Raw genomic sequence first — 24,323 nt, forward strand, 5'->3', positions numbered from 1 at the left:
CTGATGTTGACCCTGGCGTTGACCTGGGGAAGCATATTCTACATAAGGACTGAAACACTGAAAAGTTTTCCCCTAATTTCTTCTAAATATGTGCTCTTGAGATTTGTAAGCGAAATTAACATACCATTATACTCCATTGTTGGGATCAACCAAAGTGGCCAAAATGTGAAGGCTTCAAATTTCAGCTATTTCTGCAGTAACCACTTTGTTATATTCCTTTTTGGTGTGGGTCTAGTATATCCTGCAGGTAACCCACTTCCCAAGGGCAGGGGCCATGATAACTATCTCCTTTGTATCCCCCTCAATACTCCTTAATGCTTCTCCTGGGGAAGGAGTGCCGCTTGTATTAAATGACAGGTTCGATTCACCACTGAGTGAATTCAGTAGTCATACATGGGTGCTTTTGGGGCTGGGGAGAGGCGAGAAACGTTGAGATGATCACTGTACAAGAGAATATTATAGTAGATAATAATTATTGCTTCAGGACCCAAGCTACCAAAAGAGTGCCAGCCTTCCCTGGCAGGATGGGAGTGGGGCTTAGAGAAAGGTGAGGTGCAGCGGGGCTGTTTAGTTCCATTCAAATTCCGCCCCTGACACTAATAGCTCCTCTCTGAATGAGCCAGCTGGAGGAGATGTGAAAGCGAACTATGGAGAACTGACAGCGTGTGAACTGGCGAGGACCTTAGTGAACAGCTAGTTCAACCCCCTCATTTTTCAGGCTCTAAGAAGGTATGGGAGGTCTGTGTGTTCAGGACAAAGGCCACATCTGCTAAGTCTCCTTTTCTTTACTCTGAAAATCATATCTCTGTTGCTCAGACTAAATGAGCTGCCTATTCCTCCTTCAGTATCACTGCTGACTCCAGTAGTCATATAAATTCTCTGAGAAGGTTTCTTTGGCGGAACAGGTACAGGCTAGACACAGTGAACACTGAAGCCAGTCCTCTGGAGCTGCCAGTCCCAGACGGGAGGCCTGCTCTGCGCCCCGGCCCTGCTGTGCCCACTCCCCACCACATGTGACATCCAGACTGCTATCTATTTGGCCACAGTAAGCTTTGCCTTGTGTGACACAAAGTCATTGTACAAGAATGCATTATTAAGTGTGTTTTCAAATACGGAGGGAAACTAGCAGGCTGTCACTGATTGTTTTATTGTTAGAAAAAAAATAAATAATTAAAATGTGTACAAGGCAAGGCAGGAGCAATTCCAAGGAGCGTTTAGAAGAGAGACATCTTTACATTTTAGTGATGTAGGTTTGTAAAACATGCTTGCTGGTGAACCCAGGGCATTCATGCAAGTAACCATCACACACACATAGCTCTTTATTATCTGTACCTACACATGTATGATACATTCACTATATTATGTACATTGAGGAATAAACAGACACAGAGTGAGACATGTAAAAATAAAGACTGGAAATAGAGATATTGCCAACTGGCTGAAATTGGGGTAGCAGAGATCATGGACAGTTGGCAGAGCTAACCATTAACGAGCGGATAATAGAGAAGCAGCTCTTTGGGAGCACTTCAGATTTCTGGACATTGTATTCACGATCTGGATATAGAAAAGGAACCAAGACTCCCATTCCCTTTGGATTCTGAAGCAGAGATAAGAGAATGGCATGGCTGATATTTAAAGAGTACATCACGCACACATACTCATCTGGCCGTTAAGACATGCTGAGAGTCGGTCACACACACATCACTCTTGTTCTTCCCATCTTTTTCAGAGCATTGGGGTCCCACAGACTACGCCTACAGTCCAACAGCTAATGAGCGCTAATACTCATGATTTTCTCAAGGGCTCTGGTTTCATTCATTTGACAAATATTTATTGATTGCCTACTATGTGCCAAGCATGGGATATAACAATGATTAGTGCAGGAAATATACAATGAACAAATTAATATAAATATAAGAAATAATAAGTGCAGAGCAAGGGGATAGAGTAGCCTATGGAGAGTGATATTTTTCTACAGGATGAAAAAGAAGCTATTTCTGAGGAGGCGACACTTGGGCAGAGGGCTAGAGGGAGAGAGGCGACGAACATATGTGTCCAGGCAAGGAGCATCCCAGGCAGAGCCCCACCAGTGGGGTGTGCTCGGTGAGCATGAGGACCAACAAGGAGGCCTGCGGGGCTGGGGCCCCATGAGCAAGGGAAAAATGGTCGGAAATGAGGTCAGACAGAGAACCTGGGGCCAGGTCACATGGGGCCTTCATGGGGCAGGCGATGGCAAGCAACGCGAAAGCTTTCTCAGGGCTGAAGTGTCCATCTAACTGCTATGTGGAGAACCCCCTAAAGGTGAGTGATAGTGGGAGCGGGGAGACCAGTTGGGATCTTATAGCAGTGGTGAGGATGAAAGGCGATGTGGGAGAGCTGAGAAGGGATACAATTCAGGTAAAGATTTATTGATGAATTGATGTGGGTGTGAGAAACAGAAAAAAGCCAAGGGTTCCTCTTTGCTGTTTGGCCCAATCAATCACTTCCTGAAATGGGGAACACCTGGGGTTTAGATGGCATGACCTTGTGTTTATTTTGCATGGGTTAAGTCTGGGATGTTTATCAGGCAATAAAGTGAAGTTCAAACTGGCAGTTGGATATATATTCTGTTGTTCAGGGAAGGGGCTGAGCCTGGAGATATAAATTTGGTAGCACTAGTATATAGATGCTATTTAAATCTGTGAAACTGCATAAGATCATTTTGGAAGAGAATTTATAAGGAGAAAAGCCTAAGCTTCCCAACTTTTAACAATTGTCAAATAATAAAATAGAGGGCCCCCACCTCCCCAAATTTAAAAAAAAAAAAAAAAAAAAGCTGACCTTATTTACATGTCAGGCAAGGAGAAATTCACTGAGTAGTTCTCCACGAAAGAAAAGTCAGAGTCTCTAGAGATTTAAGAAGAGGATTGCATGGTGTTCATGCTGATTCAGAACTGAAAATCAGCACTTTGGATAGGATAGAATGAGTTTGTAAGTCTATGTGACTTGGTTAAAACAAGTCCCTTGTTCATTAAAGTCCATGAGGGGGTCGTGTGTCCTAGGGTCACTTGGGATTCATGGTCTTTTGATCTTCGTCAGCTGGTTAACGCCACTGTAATGAAATACAGTATTCAGCCATGAAATCTCCTACGCACATGCTGCTGGAAAGCGGAGATCGTTCATTTTGTATGGCCTAGAAGATGGGGAAGGCCTGGCAGAGAACAGTCAAGGGGACCTGCCACTGAAATAGGAGGCAAGGAGTATGGCAACCAAGGACCGTGTGGTCACCAAGATGCGAGGAACCCAAGGAGCAGGGACGGTTGGTAGGGTCCAGTGCTGCTGAGAGGTCGAGTAGGATAAGGACCGAGGCCTGTCCATTGTATCTGCAACTTGGGGTCGCTGGTGACCTTGACCCGGAGTAGTAGAGACCATCTTGATGTTACTGAGTTTAAGAGAAAATGGGAGGGAAGAAGTAGATACAGGAGCATAAACAAATCTTTTAAGAAATTGATCTGAGAGAAAGAGCAGAATAATGGGACAACAGCTGAAGGAAAGTATGAAGGGCAGGGGAAATTTTTCCTCTCTCCTACTACTTAGGGTGACATATATTTGCTGCAGATGAGGTTGACTGGTGAGGGGGGATTGTTGGTGTGGGACAAGGGGGGACTGCTGCAAGAGCAGATTTCTTGAGAAGGGATGAGGTTAGCACCCAAGTGGAGAGGATGCCATGGCTGAGTGTATGTATTGTGGAACGAGAGAGAAGGTAGTGTGTAGAGGTACTGACCCCTGCAAGTTGGTAGAGTTGCTTCTCTTTTCTAAATGAAATAAGAAGCAAGATGACTAGCTGAGAATGTGCAGAAATGGGGGGAACTGAAGGTTTGAGGGGTGAGGGGAAGTTGGAGGTGGTGATGCTGGAGACAAGGAAGGTAAATGGAGCTCGTGGGGAAATGCAGTAGGATCTCTGGGCAGTCCTGAGGGTTCTCTGGAGGTTTGTAGTCATTGGGGTGTATCCCTCCTCCCCTTATGCCCCCCCCCCGACCCCGCCACCACCACCACATCCAGCTGCTCAGGACAGCTGTGAAGCAGGAAAGAGGCCAAGAAGGAGCATTGTTTGCAAGGGAATTGTTATAATGACGAGCCCTGGAATCACTGAGGATGCGAGGAGGCGAGGTGCTGTGGAAGGAGGCGTGTCGAGAAGTTGGGGTCCTCACTCTGCCTGCACGCCCTGCAGTGCCTGGGAAGGGCTCAGGAAATGACAAGAACGAACACCCTGAGACAGTGTCATCTGTAGCATGTCAGTAATGCCCTCCGTCCAGAGAGCGTTTCTTTCCCTTTCTCTCTTCTGGGGGCAGCGTGCGTGGCAGCCTCGGCCGGGACAAGCTCTCCTCCGCTTGCACCTTTCCCTTCCTCTCCCCCCCCTCCCCCAGGGTCCAGGATGTGCCCTTCCCAAGTCAGCGGGTCTTAATTCACACCTTCACCCACACGTGGGTTCTGGTCAGGCCCGTTTCACTCTGGATCCTCACATTTTCAGAGGGAAGCCCCCCAAACAAGCCTTTCTCTCACCGACATGGATTGGTTCTCATGGCATCCCGTTTCCCTGTGCTGGGGTGAGGATGGGGAGGGCAGGGGTGTGAAGGCAGCAGAGAGCCTCTTCCCCGCACTTGTTAAAGGCAGAAGCACTTCCTTCTTTGTATTCTAAGTTTATAAATATTCTATGAACTGTGACTAGAACCTACGCTGGTCTCAGTGCTTTAGAAACCGGCAAACGGCTTCATTCATGCCGGCTGTGTTTTTCTCGGTCTTCTCCTTTTCAGGTGAGGAAGCCCATCCTTTTGGTTGATCTCTCTATTTGTACCCCCAGCCTCATGCAGTATTTCACTATCCACCTCCCTCTGAGAACCACGCAAGCTCAGCCTGCTGGCAGAAATTCTAGGAGTTCCTGTAAGGGCGAGATAAAAATTCCTGCTTTCTCTCCAGTACTCAACTTTGGAGATGGCCAATAATTTATTGGCATATTTCTTTTTTTTTTTTGATACAAAATGCTTTAAGCTTATCTTTAGGGATGACCCACAATGACACCCATGACTCTTTGCTGGGCCATGATTCAGTTCCCAGAGCCCTTTCTTTTGAATGATTTCAGGTATTTTTCTGTCACCGAATATATAACCTGGCCCTTGTCCATATTGAAAGTCATCTGTCATTCTGTGCCCAGTCACGGGTTCCTAAGTGCTTCCTGAAGTCTAGCCCCATCTGCTTGGTGCTGCACATCCAGGAAGAAGTTAATACCATTCCCAAACTGTCCGTTTAAGAAAAATGACCTCACTTGGAAGTCAGGAAATATAGCTAGGCTTAATCTTCCTGTTGCTTCAAAAGTACTTAAAATTTGAGCTACACTTATGACTCAGAAGTGCTAATTTTTTTTCACATGGAGGTCATTCTAGGGGTTAGTTGCCAGAATCTTCTCAGACCTCTCACACTGTTGTCCAATTCTGAAGCATGCTCAGTGGTGACTTCTGACCTTTGCCGTTGCCCTGTGGGGGCTCTGAATGGCCCTGCAGAGAGCTGTAAAACACCCTGCAGTAGTTTTTAGGCGTCCATAAAAGGCAGTGAATAAACTGTGGGTGATTGCATCAGACTACCCTGGTCTGTGACTGGGCAGCCACAGTCAGAATATCAAACCTCTCTCCACCTCAGTTTCCCTGGCTACAAAATGAGGACCAACAATACTACTTATTCACAAGTACTTGTTATAAGAAGTGAATGTAATCAGACATTTAAAGCACTTAGCATAGTGCCTGGTCCATATGCACTTAATTCATATGATTAATTATTTGAAAGTCTAATAAACTCAAGCCAGCCCCCAGGCAGACCTGTCTGGCCTCGGGCCTCCCCTCCCTCAGCCCCGTTGCCCATCTATAAAGCAGATGCCGTGAGGGTGAAATGAGATGGCTTCCCTCCGAAACTTTCTAGCAGAGATCCTGACCCCTTTCCGTGCATTTCCTCTGAGCAGTTTTGTAGAAATGCTACCAGAAAAATGTGTCTGGGCTATGTAGTCATTTGCTAACCAGAACTTATTCTCAAACCCTTCTTTCTTTAACAGAAAAAGCTTTGCATGCCATAAAATATTAGCAAAAATACTGATTGAGTTGGGGATTTCAGGGAAGAACTGCATAAAAGCCCGTAATGTGTATTCATTTGATTTGTGGATTAATTTAATTTTTTTAAAGTCTAATAAAACTTAAGCCTGCCCTTAGGTAGACCTATACAGCCTTGGATAAAATTACTTTTCACCACACAAAACCCACTCAAGGTATGCAGAGAAATAATGTTGCTTTTGCTCCTTTTCTCTCAATCGTTTTTTCTCTTCTGCAGATAAGAAACAGTAGTCATCTATGGCTTTCTGGACTCCTGGTTATGGGAGAAAACCCATCACCTAGGCTTTTTTTTTTTTTTTTTTTGGAAAATAACATAATCATCAAAACCTCATAACTTCTGAGTGCAATTTCAACCCTCTCATTGATAAGGCAATAACCCAAGCAAACTACATTTAATGAAGTTACACATCTGAACATAAAATAGAGTAGAAGCATTATTTGGATGAGATGAGTTGAAGTTCTCTATAAAGTTGCACAAATTCTTATAGGCAGAATAGATTTTGGACAGGGCTATTAGACCAAACCATTCAGTAGCCTGGCTTTTGGCTCATCTCCCAGAGACATTTGGCACGGCCTTGGTCAGAAGAGTCAGACTTCTTAGATTTGGCTGCCCTTGGTAACACATGTGCATTGAGGTCTTAAGGTCTGTTCGGTGTTCTGGTGGCTCATTTTCCAATGGATGTCATGAAAGCCTCTTACGAACTTTTTTTTATAAGTGATAGAAGTGACAGCTGAAAGATACTCCCCAAGCACATGGGTTATTATTCTCTTTGTTTTTATGTCCAGGTCACAGCTCCTTGGAGTCACCGACAGATCTGCCTGCTCTTCCTCCTGATTCTTTTGCGTGGAATTTGACCTGGATAATGAAAGATTCCTTCCCTTTCCTGTCTCATCGCAGCCGATATGGTAAGTATATCTTGATGCAGTTCACCATCTCATAATTAAGGAAGATGTGAATTTCAGTGTGTTATCTATCCATGGCTCTCTGTGGATCCTCAACCCCCTAAACACAATGGAAGCCTTTCTGTGACCGTAGCGTTCCACTGGCACCCAGGCCTGTGCCCTCTAGACTCATAGTTGCATTCTGCATCCTAAGGAAACCAAGGGTTTTATTGCTGTCTTATCTCACTGACCTCAGTCTTTATGGCATTCCCAATAGCCCCTTGCTGATCATTAGATGTAATACATATTTGTATTTTGACTGCGATTTTCCAGATATAAGGTTCTAACCCATGAGTGAATTTTAATAATGGTGATCTCTTGAGAGAAGATTGTTATTATGAAGATTGCAGGTCTTCTGGGACCCTCAGGTGACCCCCTTACATTTGGTATCTCCTTGAAGCTATCTAAACATGTTCCTAGATATTATTTCAGTTCATTTGATTTTGCAATAACCTCAGTGGTAAGGAGGCCAAGTGTCATTCCATTTTAACAAATGTAGAGACTGAACTTAATAAGACTACACAGAGTAGATTCTCTTAATACAAAACCAGAATTCTTTCATTATGTTCACTTTGTCTCCCTGCTCAGCCTGCTAGATCCTTTCTAGGAGGCCATGTTCACATGAAGTAGGATTCCTTATTCCCTGTGCTCATCCTAACAGCTCGTAGGAGCTGAGCCTCTGCAGAGGGATGAGCAGCTTTGGAGGAGAGCTGATGTATTTTTAGGTGGATATTTCTTCTTCTCTTGAACTCCTCCAGAGTGAACCCCATAAGGGCAGGTGCTAAGTTGTGCTTGCTCCTCACATTATCCCATCATATAGAAGACACATAAAGGTGGTGCATGATAAATGATTGCAGAAGGCTTCCAGGGGCGGAACTCACTCATCAGGCCTGATTCAATTAAGTATTTATGAACCCGGTACAGCTCTGAGTTCTAGATCCCTTCTGGGCATATTTACCTATTCCAGATGCTCAGTCACTGCCCTTGGGCCTGAGCTTTTAAAAATGCACCTAACAGAGATTTTTCACTCACTGAGGTCTCTCATCCATAATGCAGTTAGTCTTGGTTAATAATAGCTGTACCTTTCATTTAAAATTTAAAAAAATAAATGTATCAAAAACCCTAAGGTAGTTTAGGATTATACTCTGCTGGGATGTTTCCACCTACTCCTAAGCCTCCCCGGTGGGAGAGAAAGATCAATAGTTGTCAGGAGATTCCAGATAAGAAATACTTCTTGATGTTATTTAACCCAGACATTGAATGTCATCTTATAATAAGGGCAAGTGTCTCTAAATAATTAAAATATGGTCCTTTGTATCATTATTGCCTTTTAACCAGATTTATGATAAAAACTGGTCTTGGGATACAATTTTTGAATTTGCTTTTCAAGTCATTCAGTATCTCCACAGGATGACAACTTATATAAAGTGCAGAATGTCCAAAAAAGGCAGGTTTACCTCCTGCATGGCACAAAGGGCGTTGCGTTTATTCCCTGTGGAGTATCCAGAAAGAAGGTGTGGGTTGAGAGGAGGGCCCTGGCTGCTGGCTGCCGCTGGTTGGCCTGCTATACCTACTTCCTCTCCCTGGGCCTCATCTTTCTCATCTATATGATTAGGGTGGAGGGGCAAAGGAGTGTATCTGGAGGGTCCCCAAGGTCCCTTCCAGACTCTCCTTGTCCCCTAGAACCTCATGATTTTCCTTCTTGAGAGAGAAGACTCAATCCAATATTGGCCAGACATTGCCCAGATGCTCCACGAGGATTCCAAAGTGGGCACCAGTGCTGCTACTGGTTCACACGGGGGGCGAGAGCTGATTCTTCATTTCTTATTATATTTAATTCAGCTGAGTCTGAATCAAAGCCCTGCCTACCCCCACCTCTGTATGCCTGGCCCGGTGCCAGATGCTGGAGGTGCTAGAAATACAAAAAGGAGCAAGACTTGCTCCTGCTCTCTCAGAGCTCAGAAAACAGAAATCATTCTGTAGGCAGCTAGGCCACAAAGAGCACCTTTGGAGGCCCACCCAGGAGCACAGAGGCTGAGGAATCCCCTGGAGCCCACTGCAGAGCAAATGAAAGACAGTGAGGGTCAAGACTCTTGTCCCCTTAAGAATGTTTGTGAGGGCTCAGCCCAAATCTCTCTGAACCGAAGAGGCCACCAGGCTCAGCGGTGATAAATCCACACCTTTCAGCCTACCATGAAAGACATTTTAAGAAATGTTAACAACTTCATTAATTTTAAGTCCTCAAACTTGGGCCGAGAAATTTGACTGGAAAATTGCCGCCTGAAGGGGTAGTTCGTCAGACACTGAGAAGTAATCAAGTCTCGGCAAATCGATGCGGGCCTTTGAGTGATAGAGCTTTGTGCCCGGCCGGCTGCCTGCACCTGCATTCTGGGGAGACGTCAGGGGGTGTGACGAGAGCAGGTGTCACCAGCCTGCCCACAGGCGTCGCAGCGCAGTGCAGCAGCAGGCCAGCCCTGCACTGAGTGTGGCTTGCTTTTCACCAGTGTTTTCCGAGAAGAGACAAAGCAGAGACAGGCTAGGAAGATTTACTCGGCCCCAGCCTCTAATTACCTGCTTGAGGAAAAAGTTTGACCTACCTTTTTGAAGCCTCCCTTTATTTCTTCTAATTTACATTGGGGCCTTTTATGTTGTGTAAAATATATTCTCTTCACTGGCACTTGGTTTCAGATTTCAGTTCTCTCGCCTCCTGTCTTGAATGACTGAGCCTGCTAATTTCCTCATGGCCAAGCAGAGAGCTGCACATTCATCCCCCCGAGGCTTTGAAGGAGGGAGGACATCTAAAGAAAGACTTTTTTTCCCTTTTATCATCAGCTCTGATGCCTGAAGTCTTATTTATAGACTTGACTACAAGGACTGGGCTCTAACTACCTACCCAGATAAAAATCTGTTCCATCCATTAGCTCCAGGTGCTGAGAAATTAAGGCCCCTGTGGTGTTTGATGACTCATTGAGGGGCACAGTTCTAGAGCCACAGAACAGTCGGTACCCTGCCCAACTGTAATTCAGGTTTGCTCACTCTGGGTGTGGGAAAAATCAGATCAATGTTTAAAACAAAATAACCCAAAGTTCTGGCCCAAATGAAGAGGAGAAAGAGAATTTTCATAGGTTTGAAAAAAAAGTGTCATGCTTTACAAAACTCTTTCATACCCATTTTCTAACTTAAGCTTGTTATAAAATTGTGGTAGGTGGATATTATTTCATATAACAATTTTGTAGAAATGTAAATTGAGGGCCAAAGAAGTTTATTAATGTGCTCCCAAGTTACAGACCAGGTGAACAGTTAGAAAAGACTGAATCCAGATTTTCTGACCCCAAGTTGAGTGCTCTTTCTACCACACCACAAAGTTAATTCAAAGATAACGTCTCCTCTTAATAAGAGGTCTCTCTCTTCCTAGACAACCTGATGTTTAGACTGAATGACAAGTTGGATATTCAAGATCTGGGCAGGACTAAGACTTGATGTCCCTAAGTTGAGACTGTCCCAAGTCAAGTAATTCACCTCTTCCTAGACATAGGTATAGGCCCCCAGGCACCATGGTTAACCTTGTCTTACTCACCATAGACTATGGTCCCTGTTATCAGTTGAATTGTGTCCCCCTAAAAGATATATTGAACTCCTAACATCTAGTACCTGGAAATGTGATCTTATTTGGAAACAGAATCTTTGAAAATGCAATCGAGCTGAGTTCATACTGAATTGGAATGAGCGCTAATTCAGTATAACATGTATCCTTATCATAAGAGTAAACAAAGACACACACAAATGCAGGATGAGCACCATATAAAGATGTAAGCAAAGATCAGAATGATGCATCCACAAGCCAAGGAATGCCATGGATCGCTGGCAGTCACTGCAAGATATGAGAAAGGCATGGGACAGGCTCTCCCCAAGAGCTGTCAAGGAGAGCATGGCCTTGATGACACCTTGATTTTGGACTTCTTGCCTCCAAAACTGTGAGAGAGAAATTTCTGTTGTTTTAAGCCTCCCAGTTTATAGTACTTTGTTATGTCAGCTCTAATAAACTAATACAATTCTTCATCCTTCCAGTCCTCCAATATCCAGAGCATAAACTCCTGGAAAAGAAAGATTCCTCTCAACATGTCAACATCAGGGCACAATAGTCATTGTTGGACTTTGAATAAAATTTCTATTAAGACTTTTTCTGCTTCCAAACCCATGGGACCATCCAATTTGGGGACTGATGCTTTTGGAAAGAGAAAAATTAGACTTTTTAATTACTTTCCCTGCTGCTGCTACCACTGTCACCAGTCCTGTTAATATATCAATTTCTTTGATTGAAAAGACTGGGTAAATTAAATATATTACTCCCTCAAAAAAAAAAAAAAAAAAAATCAACCTACCACAGAATACAAAATGGAAAAGAAAAAGTCCCTCCAGTCCCATGTAGGATTTGCTTCATAGCTCTGGCATGAAGTCAGTTTGATCACATTTCTGAAATTACGTATTTAATGTGGCTGGCTGTGATCAGCCAATCCACCCTCCGGAGCCCGGAATCAGTGAAAAGCAGCTCCCAGCTCCCTTGTGGACTATTGTCAGGGCTGAAAGCTTTCTTACCAATTCTTCTGCCCTGCTTGGCCAGGCCTTTTTGTGTTCTCTCCCCATCCCTGCTCCATTGAACTGGGAAGTCAAGTCCTTTTCTAGTCCATGCTACTGCAATTTTATCTACAATGTAGTAAGCGAAAGGCTTCTGGGTGCATTCACCACAAAAACTGAGTCCCAAAGCAGACAGCACTGTCAACAGTCATACAAGACCAAGAGTATGGAACAACTGTCACCCTGAGGACCCCTGGCCTGCTGGGAGCCAATGAACTCAGTCCATGAAAATTAAATAAAAAGTGGTTGGCTCAGGTGTTTCAAGGAGAGACTTGTTTAAAATGCTCCACTTGATCATACCTTGTACCTTTAAAATGAAGACACAGAGCTCCACCTAATAAATACCCACAATTATTTCTGTGTTAGTGACAGATTGAGTAAAAAAAAGAAAGGAAACAAGTTAGATTAAAATATAATAAATGATTAACCAGTTGGCACAAAGACAAGAAAAGCAAATCAGAAAGAGATCCATTTAAAACAGTTGCCACAGCCAGAGAGGGAAAAGCATTAACAAAAGGGAAAGAAAGAGAGATGCATGAAGGACAGAGAAAGAGAGCAACCGAGAGAAAGAGAGACAGACAGAAAGACAGTCACGGAAAGGATCGCTCAGGTCTGTGTGGGCTTCTGCCCATGTATTTGTCCTCCTGCTAACATGGTCTTAGCTCTCACACCTGGGCAGGTGACTCCCTCATGCTTGGTCCAGTTTTGCTTTCCTACCTACATGCATTATTTCCCTCCTAGTGTGTCTCTGACACCACAGAGAATGGAAGGACGGGGACAAACATTCTTTGAGCACCAACAGTATGCCTGGGTCTGCTCTAGGCATAGCAGTGATCAAGACAAATTGACACACTCCCTTTCCTGGAGGAACTCTCACGGAAGAGGCAGACTTGCCTGCTCTATGACAAGTACGGTAGCAGAGGCATGTTCAAGGCTCCCTGAAACATAGCAGAGGCCAGTTCTGTAGAAGACATTCTGGGGATGGGAACCGCTGAGCTGGGCCTTGGACCCAGGGACAACTGAGACCGGTGAGAAGGCCATGCCAGCCAGAGGGAATGAGTGTGAAAACGGATGGAATTTAAAAAATAACACTAGAGTGGTACTATCCCCATCTTGAAATCTGAGAAGATTCTGATTTATACAGGCTATGATTTGAACATTTGAACATTCCAGATTCTTCAAGAATCCAGTTGGATTATGCCCATTCACAAATCCCGGAGCTTCCTTGTCTTTCCAACCAAATCACTTTCCTCCTTTGTATTTATCCCTTTTATGGCCCAAATGTAAACTAGGTCACCTGATAAAGCAATCATGGATGAGTGTAATGCACCTAACCAAAAAGCAGAGAAGATGTTAAATGCTACATTTATCTCTTTCTTCCTTCTTTTTCTTTCTGTCCTTCCTTGCTTCCTTCCTTCCTTTCTTCCTATCATCTGTCATTTATCCACTTGTCCAATGAGTTTATAGTTGGCCAAGCTCTTTGCCCCTGCTCCTCATAGAGATTTTAACCTAGTTCACTTTTATCACAGGTCTAAGATGGTCCCAAACATCTATCTGGAAAGTGCTTTTTAAATACTTGTTTCATGATTGTTTTATATGTGTGTCCAGTATCCCTGGGCTTGAGGAACCATCAAACCTAATAGGAGGGTTTGCTTGGCTGGCAAACAAAGCTTTTCAGTTTTAGCAAAGATATAGTGGGCCAGTTGATTTTAGAAGAGCTTCATTTTGGAAACCATATAGCGAGCATTCACAGCTGGCAGCTGGTGACCACATTAACCCCAAATCATGAGAGCCTGCAAGGTTGTGGACCTTGTTTTCCCCATTTTACTCCAAGGGAGGTTATATAACATCTTTCTGTAACACTTAGTTATTCATGGCCCGGAAACATCATGATTCCTAGACTGTGAGCTCTTCAAAGTCAAGAAATTCACATCTTGTTCCATTTTGCATCCCTAGTACTTAATCCAGTGTTTTGTCCTCAGTTAGATTCTTAATAAATATATAATAGACGAAACTGCAACATTTGCTGAGCAATCCAGGGGCAAATGAGGAATATATGCAGGTCTCTCAATTCTCAACCGGAACTTTTCAACCTTCCAGGGTATCTGTTTTATTTATTTTTTAAATAGGGATGTTCCTAACAGCCCTCTTATTCATAAAGTCATTTAATTGGTTCCAGGAAAGACATATGTCTAAAGGGAAAGCAGTAGCTGGGCTGGATGTACTTTGGTTTAGAATTCAAAGCTGAGACTTTACAATGGGAAATCTTATGTTTTCTCTTAATCTACAAAAGCATATTCAGTAGGTAAGAGTGAGCTGAGGAATTTTTGTTCTGACAGCCTGGAACATCTGAGATATTATATATGGAACATTTCTAACCAGCTTAGAAAGACATGTGTCCAAAACATATGCAGGAAAATGACTGATTAAGAGGGAGAAAAATGAGAGGAAATCCTCTTAAAATGAAATGTTTTGTCAAGGGCAACTTTGGTTGCAAAACTTGATATCAGAGGAGACCTCAGATTAATAGGGTTTTAACTAGCCCATTTGAGTAGATGGCTAGAATAATTTTGGTCTATGAGAAATTCATAGAAATTGGGAGCTGTCAGGACCCACAGCAGTCTGGTCAAATAGACTCATCTTACAAATGAAGAAACGAGGCACAGAGAGGTCAGTGATCTGCCTACGGCTGGTGGCAAAGCTGAGGTTCAAACCCAGGCCGTCTGTTTGGCAGAGCCCACGTGTTATCCCTCCGCAGCACGGGCAGTGGTTCATATTTCCTCAGACTTGGACTGCAGAGCATTTCCTCACGTGTCCCTCCTGTCTGCTGCTTTATCCATCCCATCACTTTAACTCGCGTCTCCACCAGCCCGGTGGGTTTGTGCTGTCCTAAGGGCCACGCAGGGTCATGTCAGTGCCATCCTGGCATGGATGGGCCCAGGGCCAGGCTCAGTCCAGTTTCCTCATTATCACCTGGAGAACTTTTATTTTCACCTGGAGAACTTCTTAAAAACAAGATCCTGGGGCCTGGGGGCTGGGGACTGGGGGCTGGGGACTGGGGACTGGGGACTGTAGGATTGGTTTGGGAGCCACAGGCCTTTCATTCAACTCTTCATTCATTGCCTGTTTATATCTCCTTTGCCACATCCAAGCCAGTGGTCTACTAGTCTGTCTCTGAAAGCAAAGCACAGAGCAGTGGGGAAGAAACTTAACATGGGGAACTGAGATGTAGAACTCATTCCCAGTTCTGATTCTTATGAGTTTTTTATTACCTTTAGCCAGTAAGTTACTCTTTTGACTGTTTGTTATCCAAAAATGGGAATGTTTATGATTCCTAGTTGACAGCATCATTGTAAAAACTGTAAAAACAGATTTCCATGTGCTGACAAGCACAGGTGCCTTCTGAAGAGGAATGATACTCATCCCATGGAGAGACCAATCAAATAGCCTGCATTTTGGTGGCTCTATTTGCTAGAAGGTTTTTTCTTTAAACTCTTTAAGTCCCCAGTTTTGCACTTTGCAACCTGAAAGCACTTTACCTTTAACCGTGATACTATCCAAGCTAAGATTTAATCCTGTGTACACCAGCTTCAAAATTTATATAACTACATAAAAATAAGCAATACTAGTTCCCTATCTGCCTGGCATAACCTTATTTTCTCCTCTATTTTTAACAAATGTCCTAGCTAAACTTTTACCATCTATGGAAATCCTTTTACTCTTCAAGATGCAGTCTAAAAGTTGTCTCCTCCATGAGACTCTTGTCCTCCCAGGCAGTAAGTGTCTTGTCCTATGTCCCCATGGCCTCACTGTGCCTGCTCACTGTAGAAGTCAAGTGTGAGTAAGTCCATCTCCTCCATTGGACTGGGAGTTTTGCAAGGGCACAAAGTCTGTGCTATGGCAACCTGGCACCTGCTCGGTTTTTGAGTTTGGCATCAGAGAAGAGCTCCATATTCACCTGCAGCCACCAAGAGATCCTCACCAGCAGAGACAGGACCATGTTGCACATCCTGAGGTAGAGACCTTCTGTGTCCAACAGCCTCCCCTGTTTGTTGTGAAGACCACATCACTCAGAGCTGTTGTCCCACCTACTGGTGTCAGGAATGATCTCATTTAGAATGATGTCATGCTAAGCAGTATACGTACTACTAGGCTTTCTATCATGCCTTCTGGAGCCTGCTTCATTCTGTTAGAGACTCCACATGGATGGTTGCTTCCATGGATGCTTCCTGGAAGCCAGAGGCAGAGGTCTAGACTGGAAGTCCAAGCTGAGTTCTGATCTCCGCTTTCTTACTTCTCTAGAACTTAGGCTATTCCACGTTAGCCAAGTCAGGACACCTTCCTAACCTTCAGTGTTCCCATGTGTAAAATGAGGAGGCTGGGCTAGTAACTTCAAAATGCCTACAGTTTTCATTATCTTCAATGTTCTGTTCTGGGATGAAGAGCAAAGTCCCACTTGTTTCTTCTGTAACACTGTTACGACCACAGATAAGAGAAATGAGGATTAAGCTTTTGGTGCCTGTCTCCTACCACGTGGGCATGCATGCTACACAGCCTCTTCCAAGAATGTCTTCCCAGGCTATGTTTATATAATTGATTCATTGAAGGAGACTTGGCCCTTCTTCACTGCAGCTTGATTATAAGTGAGTTAAACAGATGTCTTGAATAGGGTGATTGGTTCCCAGATGCATTTGAGGGAGCAAGCTGGTGGGAAGTGAATGATTTCAGTTCCAGGGCTCCATGAAAAATGAAGAATGGTTGGGGGAGGGGTCAGGCAGGTGCCAGGTTTGGTACTTAGCTTTATGAAGTGAGTGACCAGATGTTGATGACAGCTGGTTGGTTAATATCAAAGGTGACTGGTGGGCTAAGTGCCCCTTTAGGAGATAACCTAGAAAGGGAGGAGTAGAAACCCCTAATTATTTGAGCCTGGGCTGGAAGTCAGGACTCCTGGGATTCTGCTAACTGACTAGAGCTTGTTTCAGCCATCTGCCCAACAGGTAAAATTGGTCTTAGAATGGTAGACATGGGAGAGACTTGAGAATCATTTTATTTCTCCACTTTATTTTTATGATGGGGAGCTAAGGTCTAGGGAGGTTAAACGATTTGCTTGAAATCACACCACAGAGCCAGGGCTAGAATCCAGCTCTTGTCACTCAAGGTCTAGTGTGACTTCCCTTTCAAAGGGAAGCTTGATCAACACATCAAAAAGCAAAGATTGAGTAAGGAGTTTCAACAAGGTTTGACACAGTCAAAGCGTTCTGCCTTCAGTGCCGGGCACACCCCCCCTTCAACAGTCCTCTGCCATGGCTGACCCCTGGAGCCACCCGAAGAGCTGCAGGGATGACTGCCATCATTTCCTAATAAACTATGTGCGAGTCATGCACTAGGTGCTTGATGCATGTACTTACTGCATTTCATCCTCCGCATAATTCCCTGAGCTGGTCCCTGCTTTAATCCCCATTTTACAGATAAAAAAGTGGGGCACAGAGAATTTAAAGAATTTGCCCTGCGATACACATCTAGTAAAGTTACAGAGCCGAGCTTTCATCTTGAGCAGCCTGACCACATGCAGCATGTATGCTCCTAAGTACCTCCCAGGGACCCCGGCGTCCCCTGGAGTGCGGACAGGAAACAGAGCAAGTGAGGAGGATGCCTGTTCCAGTGAGCATGTCCCTGGGTCCTCCAAGGTTAAGTCAGCCCAGCTTCTCCCTCAATGCCTAGTGGTAAATCTGAGGCTCAGGGAGCCCACGATGGTGAGAACATCCACCCACAGCATCTCACAGTTAAGAAGGCACTTCCATATTCCTTTCCTTATTTGTTTGTCACAGAAGATGTTTTTATCAGCATCATTACTGCGATAAATATCTCAGGCTTATACACAAAAAAAACAAGACTCGAGTGACTAAATGAGTTGCCCCAAAGTACAGGCTGATTGGGCCAGAGTTGGAAGGGTTTCCAAGAATTCTCTAGAGATCTTTCTCCTTCACTCCTGAGCCACTGCTTCCCCTCCCTCTGTTCCCACTGTATCTTCTGTCCTGTACACAGACCCACTCTCTAGCAGGGAGCCTCCAGCAACCATCAAAAGGCAACTTGTTGGCAAAGGCATACATCTAGGGTGAGGGAATCCAGAAAGCCTTACTGGAGATTATTTGAGCTATTAAATTATCAGGAGATATTTGAAACCTAGCCATGTATATTTTTGCTAGCTTATTCCAGAAAAACATACTCTACACTATTGAGAAGTTTCCTAATTCTTTAAGGCATTGTTTGCTTGTTTGCTATCTACAGCTTTGAGTAATTACTACTACTACTACTACAACTACTACTACTACTACAACTACTACTACTACAACTACTAAAAATCACAAGGTTAGGAACCTGACCAATGTTGCAATCCACCTACTGTACATCCTTAGACAAGCTCCATCATGTCTCTGGGCCTCAGTTTCTCAATATTAAACCATCTTCAAGGTCTCTCATGACCTTGAAAGTCAATGATTGGGAGGCTCATTTCACTAAACATAATACTCTCCAGTTCCATCCATGTTGTCGCAAATGGCAGGAGTTCCTTCTTTCTTTCTGCTGCATAGTACTCCACTGTGTAAATGTACCACAGTTTTTTGATCCACTCATATCCTGATGGGCACTTAGGTTGTTTCCAGCTCTTGGCTATTGTAAACAGTGCTGCTATGAACAGAGGGGTGCACAGGTTCTTTTGAATTGGTGTTTCAGGATTCTTTGGGTATAATCCTAGCAATGGAATTGCTGGATTAAAAGGCAGTTCCATTTTTAGTTTTTTGAGGAAACTCCATACTGTTTTCCATAGTGGCTGCACCAGTCTGCATTCCCACCCACAAAGCACTAGGGTTCCCTTTTCTCCATATCCTCGCCAGTACTTGTTGTTTGTTGATTTGTTGATGATGGCCATTCTGACTGGTGTGAGGTGGTATCTCATTGTGGTTTTAATTTGCATCTCTCTGATGGCTAGTGATGTTGAGCATTATTTCATATGCCTATGGGCCCTCCGTATGTCCTCCTTGGAGAAGTGTCTGCTCAGGTCCTTTGCCCATTTAATTGGATTGTCTGTCTTCTTGATGTTGAGTAGTGTAAGTTTTTTATATATTTTGGAGATCACACCCTTGTCTGAGGTATCGTTGGCAAATATGTTTCCCCATATGGTTGGTTCCCTTTTCATCTTGCTAAAGGGGAAGTCTTTTTTCTTGTCTGCATCTTGTTTTTTTCATCTGTCCAATGGGAGAAGCAGTTGATCTTGAATATTGTTTCAAGTTTTAATAGCCTCTGACTCTGTGAATATCACCTAAAGGCAGACATGCAACTTTCCCATAGTATAACCAGGTACTAAAGGAATGGTCACCTTCCATCAGCTGGAATGCCCTACATAAATCCTATTTCTCATGGTAAACACAACATTGGACTCACAATGGCCATGACTGTGTGCATTCTGAATCAGCTCCTGTACACTAGGATTGTCTCCATTTCAAGTACATGCATCACCTCATTGAGTCCTCCCAGCAGTTCTGGGAAGTGAGTCTTCTCACTGTTAAAACTGAGGCTCAGAGTGAGGGAGAGGGCACCTCCCATACCACCCAGCTTACAAGTGGCAGGATTGGAGTCAAATTGTAGGTCTTGTGCTCTGTCGTTGAGGAAGAATCATGATGTTATTAGGGTCGCTTAATGAATAACACAGATGGGCAACAGATACATAAGAAAAGATTGTAGGGCTGGATGGTACCATAGAGACCACCATTTAACAAGCAAGGAACATCAGGACCAACATCAAGGCCATCTGCATTCTTTCAGTTAAACATCAGCTCAAGGTAACTAAAGATAAGAAAATAACCCCAAGATAAGATTAAAATTATGTTGACATATTGTAAACTAGCAGCAAACCTGATATCCTCTGTTTTCAGATGCAAATCCCATGACCAACTATCCAATTGGATAAACTCTGTCTTGGGCCCTTGGTGGCCATAGAAACCTTGCATATCCTACCTGCAGTCCCTCTACTGGGACCCCTAGTCTTACCCAAGAAACAAAGCAGATACCTTGGAAGACGTCAGGAAAGCTCAAAGAGAGCATTGAGCCTGGGCCTTACTGTACACGTAGCTTTGGCTTTCTGAGTCACATATACACTGGGGTGAAGACTTGCATATTGGAAATGTGTGCTCTGATTCACTCCTCACTAGAGCATCTCAGGTTGAACTTTATAAAGGTGGTGTCAGGTCCTTTTAAGGACAGCTCCAATGCTCTGGCTTCTGTCTTACCTCCAGCTTGACCCTACCTATCCCTCCATGGGTTCAGTTCCTGTCCTACCTCATTCAAGTTCTCAACCCCTGTTGGTGTCTGTGGCTCTGGATGAGAGGAGCCATTTCTGCTACCATTTTGATTCACAATTCCCTGTTTGTGAGATATTGATATCAAGGTCTCAGGCGTCCCAGGGAAGAAGCAGATCAGTGATAGTCTACTCGGTCACTTCCTATCTCGGTAACCTCAGATGTGACCTCACTTCTCTAAGCCCCAGTGACTTCTCCTGTTAAATGGGGATAAGTTCCTGCCTCCATAATATGGATTGAATAAGGTAATGATGTAGGATTTCTGGCATAGCATCTGACCACAGAAGAACATCAGTAAATGTCACCAGTTGTGAAAATACTTTCCAAGGCCTTCATTGAAGTCCTACCCTCGGGACTCAGAGCTCGGGGCTCTTCTATAAATGCATACTCAGTGCTGCCAGAGTCAAGAACTTAAGTGTGACCCCAGGCTCAACTTCCGAAACACTTGTAATAAGAGACAAAATGAAAAAGGATGAGTATCCATGAGGTTGATAAACATGTGTTCTTCTCTTTTTTATTAGTGGTTTGCGCTTTGTAATATTTCCTTCCTAATCTTATTACGGGCTAAGACTGACATTATCAGTGGGTTCCTGTGACCTGCTCCTTAAGGCCTCTGCACCCTGTGGTCATCTGGAAACTAGTCAGCCTTTGAACAAGTGTCTTAAAAACTTACGGAGATTGCTTGTCCCCTAAACTGAAATTGACCTAGGGACTGAAGAAACTAGTAGGAGGTCTCTGGGTTTCCAGGGTCAAGATCAAGATGGCACAAAAAGCCTTGATGCAGATGTTTTTGTTTGTGTGTTTGTTTGTTTTGGAGCCCGAGGTCAGTCTGAAAACAAAGGAGAATTGTCGGGTTTTCTAAGCCCACCCAAGGGAAGACATGAGTGTCCAAAGTACACATCTCCCCGCTATCCTTCCGTGGTGTTCTGGACAGTGCCTGAAACTTCAATGCGATCTCCTTTGTTTGACTCGGGCTGATACGGCCCCCATCTCTGCCTGAGTCGCTGGTCATAGGCCTCGCACATGACTACTCAGATAGCCTCACACATACCTAGGGGCTAGATTTCCACCTTCAGACTCAGTGTCAGAGTGGGTGGTCACTGCCAACTTCTCTGCAGCTCAGGGGATTTGATAAGGAAACTGGGCATCTCTGGGCAGGCTCACCACAGGGTTTTCTGATCATTTACCGTAACAGTCCTCTGAATGACCGCATTTCATACTAGGACAATGTCTTGAAGCTGACTACTAATGAATTCAGTTTTTGAAATGTGACCCATATCCTGGAAGGGTTCGGAATATAGGTACAAACTGATAAAAAATGCATGAAAACACACATACACTCACCCTAGAACAGGCATCAGTAAAACTTACCTGAACTTTCCTTCTCAAGTCTTTGAGAATTTGGAGATAAAGTGAGTCCCTGTTGAGTGGGGTGCACATTCAGCTTCCTGTCATGAGGAATCTGCTTCTAGGGATGGCAACAAGCCCTCACTTAGAAGAAGACAGAGAGTGAGTGACTGATGGTCTATATGTTTGGGTGTGTTGGCCCAGAATGAACCCTATAGAATAAATCACCATCATAGACAGAGGGCACCATAAAGGGTGTATGCTCAATTTCCTTCGTATTTCAAATGCACTAAACTACACATAGAGAGGGGTATACACCTGCTGAGGTCCTTCAGCTGCTGTTTGCAGGATTGACTCTGGAACCCTCCTCACTGCCCTGCCAAGACCTCTCTCTTCACAGCATTTGGCTCTTGGCAGGCCAGTTCTTTTCAGGAGATTCATCACCTTATCTTTCTTTCATGATAGAAGTGACTAGAAAGTGGGTAGTTGTGATTTCAACTATGTGGTCAGCAGGTTCTGGAAAGTGTGTCTTTCTCTCATCATGTTTTTCAATGGTTAGATTTTCCTCCTGGGTCCTAACAGGTACATAAAGTAAGGTTGAGATCCTAGGATTCTTCTGAAGATCACCGTTACTTTGCACAATGGGGCTGGCACAGAGCACATATCGATCTGTCCCCTTAGGGTAGTGAAGAAGACTTTTCAAACCTGATGAGGTTGCAAAATTTGAGTATAATAACCAAAGTATATAATAGTGGATTGAGATTTTTGAAGCTGTGGAGGTGTGATGAAAAATACCTGGATTTTCATCATTATCCAGCCCTGGGTCACATTCTGGTTCTGCCTCAGGGTAGTTCTTTGACCTTTGGGCAAGAAGAAGAAACTTTCTGAGCCTCAGTTTCCCTCTGTAGAGAGAGGACATCATCATTCATTTCTCATTGTTTTTCTGCAAATTAAACATAGTGACATAAGAAAATACCTAGCATAATCTCTGGCAGATAGCTCGGACTTAGGGAATGTTATTTCCCAATCCTTCCCTTAGGTGTAGACCTGCCTTTGCTATTGGGTTACGTAAAGCTAAACACATCAGTGAAGCCGTGATCCCTCTGAGTTCCATCTGTAAAATAGACTGGATGGTTCTGATCTCACAGGGACTGAGTCAGAGGAAGGTTAAGGAGAGTGATTCAACAAGTACCCTAGGTCTAGAACCTCAAAAAAGACCTAAGGAAAATGAGACTTAACCTGGTGTTTTTAGAAAAAACACATCCCAGGTATTATTGTACAAAAGGCACTGAGGCTAGCTCAGGAAAAAGAAACCCATCTTGATATTTTATGAGAAATTAAGTCAGAATGTAGAAAAGTCTAATTTAATTTCACTCAAAATGAGCAGTAATGTTAACTCCATTTTTATTTAAAGTCAAAGAGTACAGCTCTGACAACAAAAATTTCAAAATGAACTCATTTGATAATTAGACTGTCTGCCTAGCCTGTTTCACTAGGGAGGGTCTGGTCCAAACCCACCCGATTCTTAGACTTTCCAGAGTTCAGAGATCCCAAGATTGATGATACTTGATGATGGGATTACATATTCTGTTTTCTGTTTATCTACAATGTGTACCCAAGGCACATTTGCCATGCAGTGTCTGAGAATGCACACCATACCACTGTCCCAAACAAAAGTAGGATGATTTTCACTGGAGGAAAAAATCAAGATAGAGGCTGGACCACAGAAGTTGAAAATTTGAGAAAGGTTTGATGTGGTTTGCGGATGGCCAGAAAATTTCTCTTCCATCTTCTGACTTGATCATTTCCTAACGTGGATGGGTCCTTCTGACCCTTCTCAGAAGAGCCAGATTTAGTGGCTTCACCTTTCATATGAGGATAATTTTTGTGTTACAGAGTACAAAATGTTGAATCAGTTTTCTCCTTCCATTCCACTATCAAAACCTGATACCTGACAAGAAAGTCTTAAAGATTAAGGCGGCCTACAATTCATGGATAACAATTCATAGCAGCAGCTCAGCCCCCAGAGGCAGGCTGAAGGTCTTCAAGGCTGACAACATATGTAGACAGCTAGTGTCATGTCAACTCAAACAAGGCTTGTTTCAGCTTGCCATTATAAAGGTGAATTGTCTGGATCGTGAAAGGGCAAGTGGTATTAACCTTAGGACCAGAAGAATGGCAACTTCCGGAGAGTCCTTGGTACATAAATCTCCACTGGCTGAGAAGCAGAAAGATACTTAATAGAAGTGTAATTGAAGGATTTCGTTCTTCCCTGTAAACTTAGTTTGGCTGGTGTCAATGGTAATCATTTTACTCCCACTGCAGGGCAGGGCCAGCTAGCTACCTACGGGTATGACAATCCTGTGACCAGCTGCCTACACTAGAATTGCCCCCACTTCTCAGCATTCTGAAATTCTAAACATCAGACTCATCTTGGAGAACAAGATAGCAGTAGCCCCAGAGTCAGCCATTAAAAAGCACAGTGATAGTTGGGACTTAGCACCCCTTAGCACCATCACACAGGTTGATTTACCGAATTAGTTATAACCCTTCTGAGAGTAAGGATTTGGAGCCTTTAAAAAGTTACAGCAATATGGAACTTTAGAAGACAACTAGTCTAGTTCTCAGTTTGAGGAACTTGAGGCCCAGGGAGGTTAAGTGGCTTATTAAAGTAACCAGCAAACCAGTGGCAGAGCTGGAGTTGGAACCAGGCTTCACTGGGTTGCTGTTTCTAGAATCATCTTGTCTTTTGCAGTTGAGTGTACCAAGTTCTACATGTGAGAAGAAATGGCCAAGCCTGGACACTACCAAATTCCCCTAAATGTCCAACCCAGCAGTTCATCCTTGATATCTCATTCTTTCTGTCTTCACATCCCCATGCTGAGGAGAGACAATGAAGTAAAAGGTGGAT

The 24,323-nt window shown here is 43.8% G+C and overlaps 1 protein-coding gene across 1 annotated transcript in view; it reads left to right on the forward strand.

Moving 5' to 3' along the window:
* The window catches only part of ALK (ALK receptor tyrosine kinase), a 641,155-nt gene that overhangs the window by 175,049 nt on the left and 441,783 nt on the right, over positions 1 to 24,323 (forward strand). The window contains exon 2 of the mRNA XM_090280984.1: positions 6,921 to 7,040. Within this exon, the coding sequence (XP_090137110.1) occupies positions 6,921 to 7,040 (120 nt within the window). The remainder of the gene's footprint in view (positions 1 to 6,920; positions 7,041 to 24,323) is intronic.

The sequence above is a fragment of the Furipterus horrens genome, unplaced genomic scaffold (assembly GCF_987537825.1).
Source record: "Furipterus horrens unplaced genomic scaffold, mFurHor1.1.pri manual_scaffold_6, whole genome shotgun sequence".
Classification (NCBI taxonomy): domain Eukaryota; kingdom Metazoa; phylum Chordata; class Mammalia; order Chiroptera; family Furipteridae; genus Furipterus; species Furipterus horrens.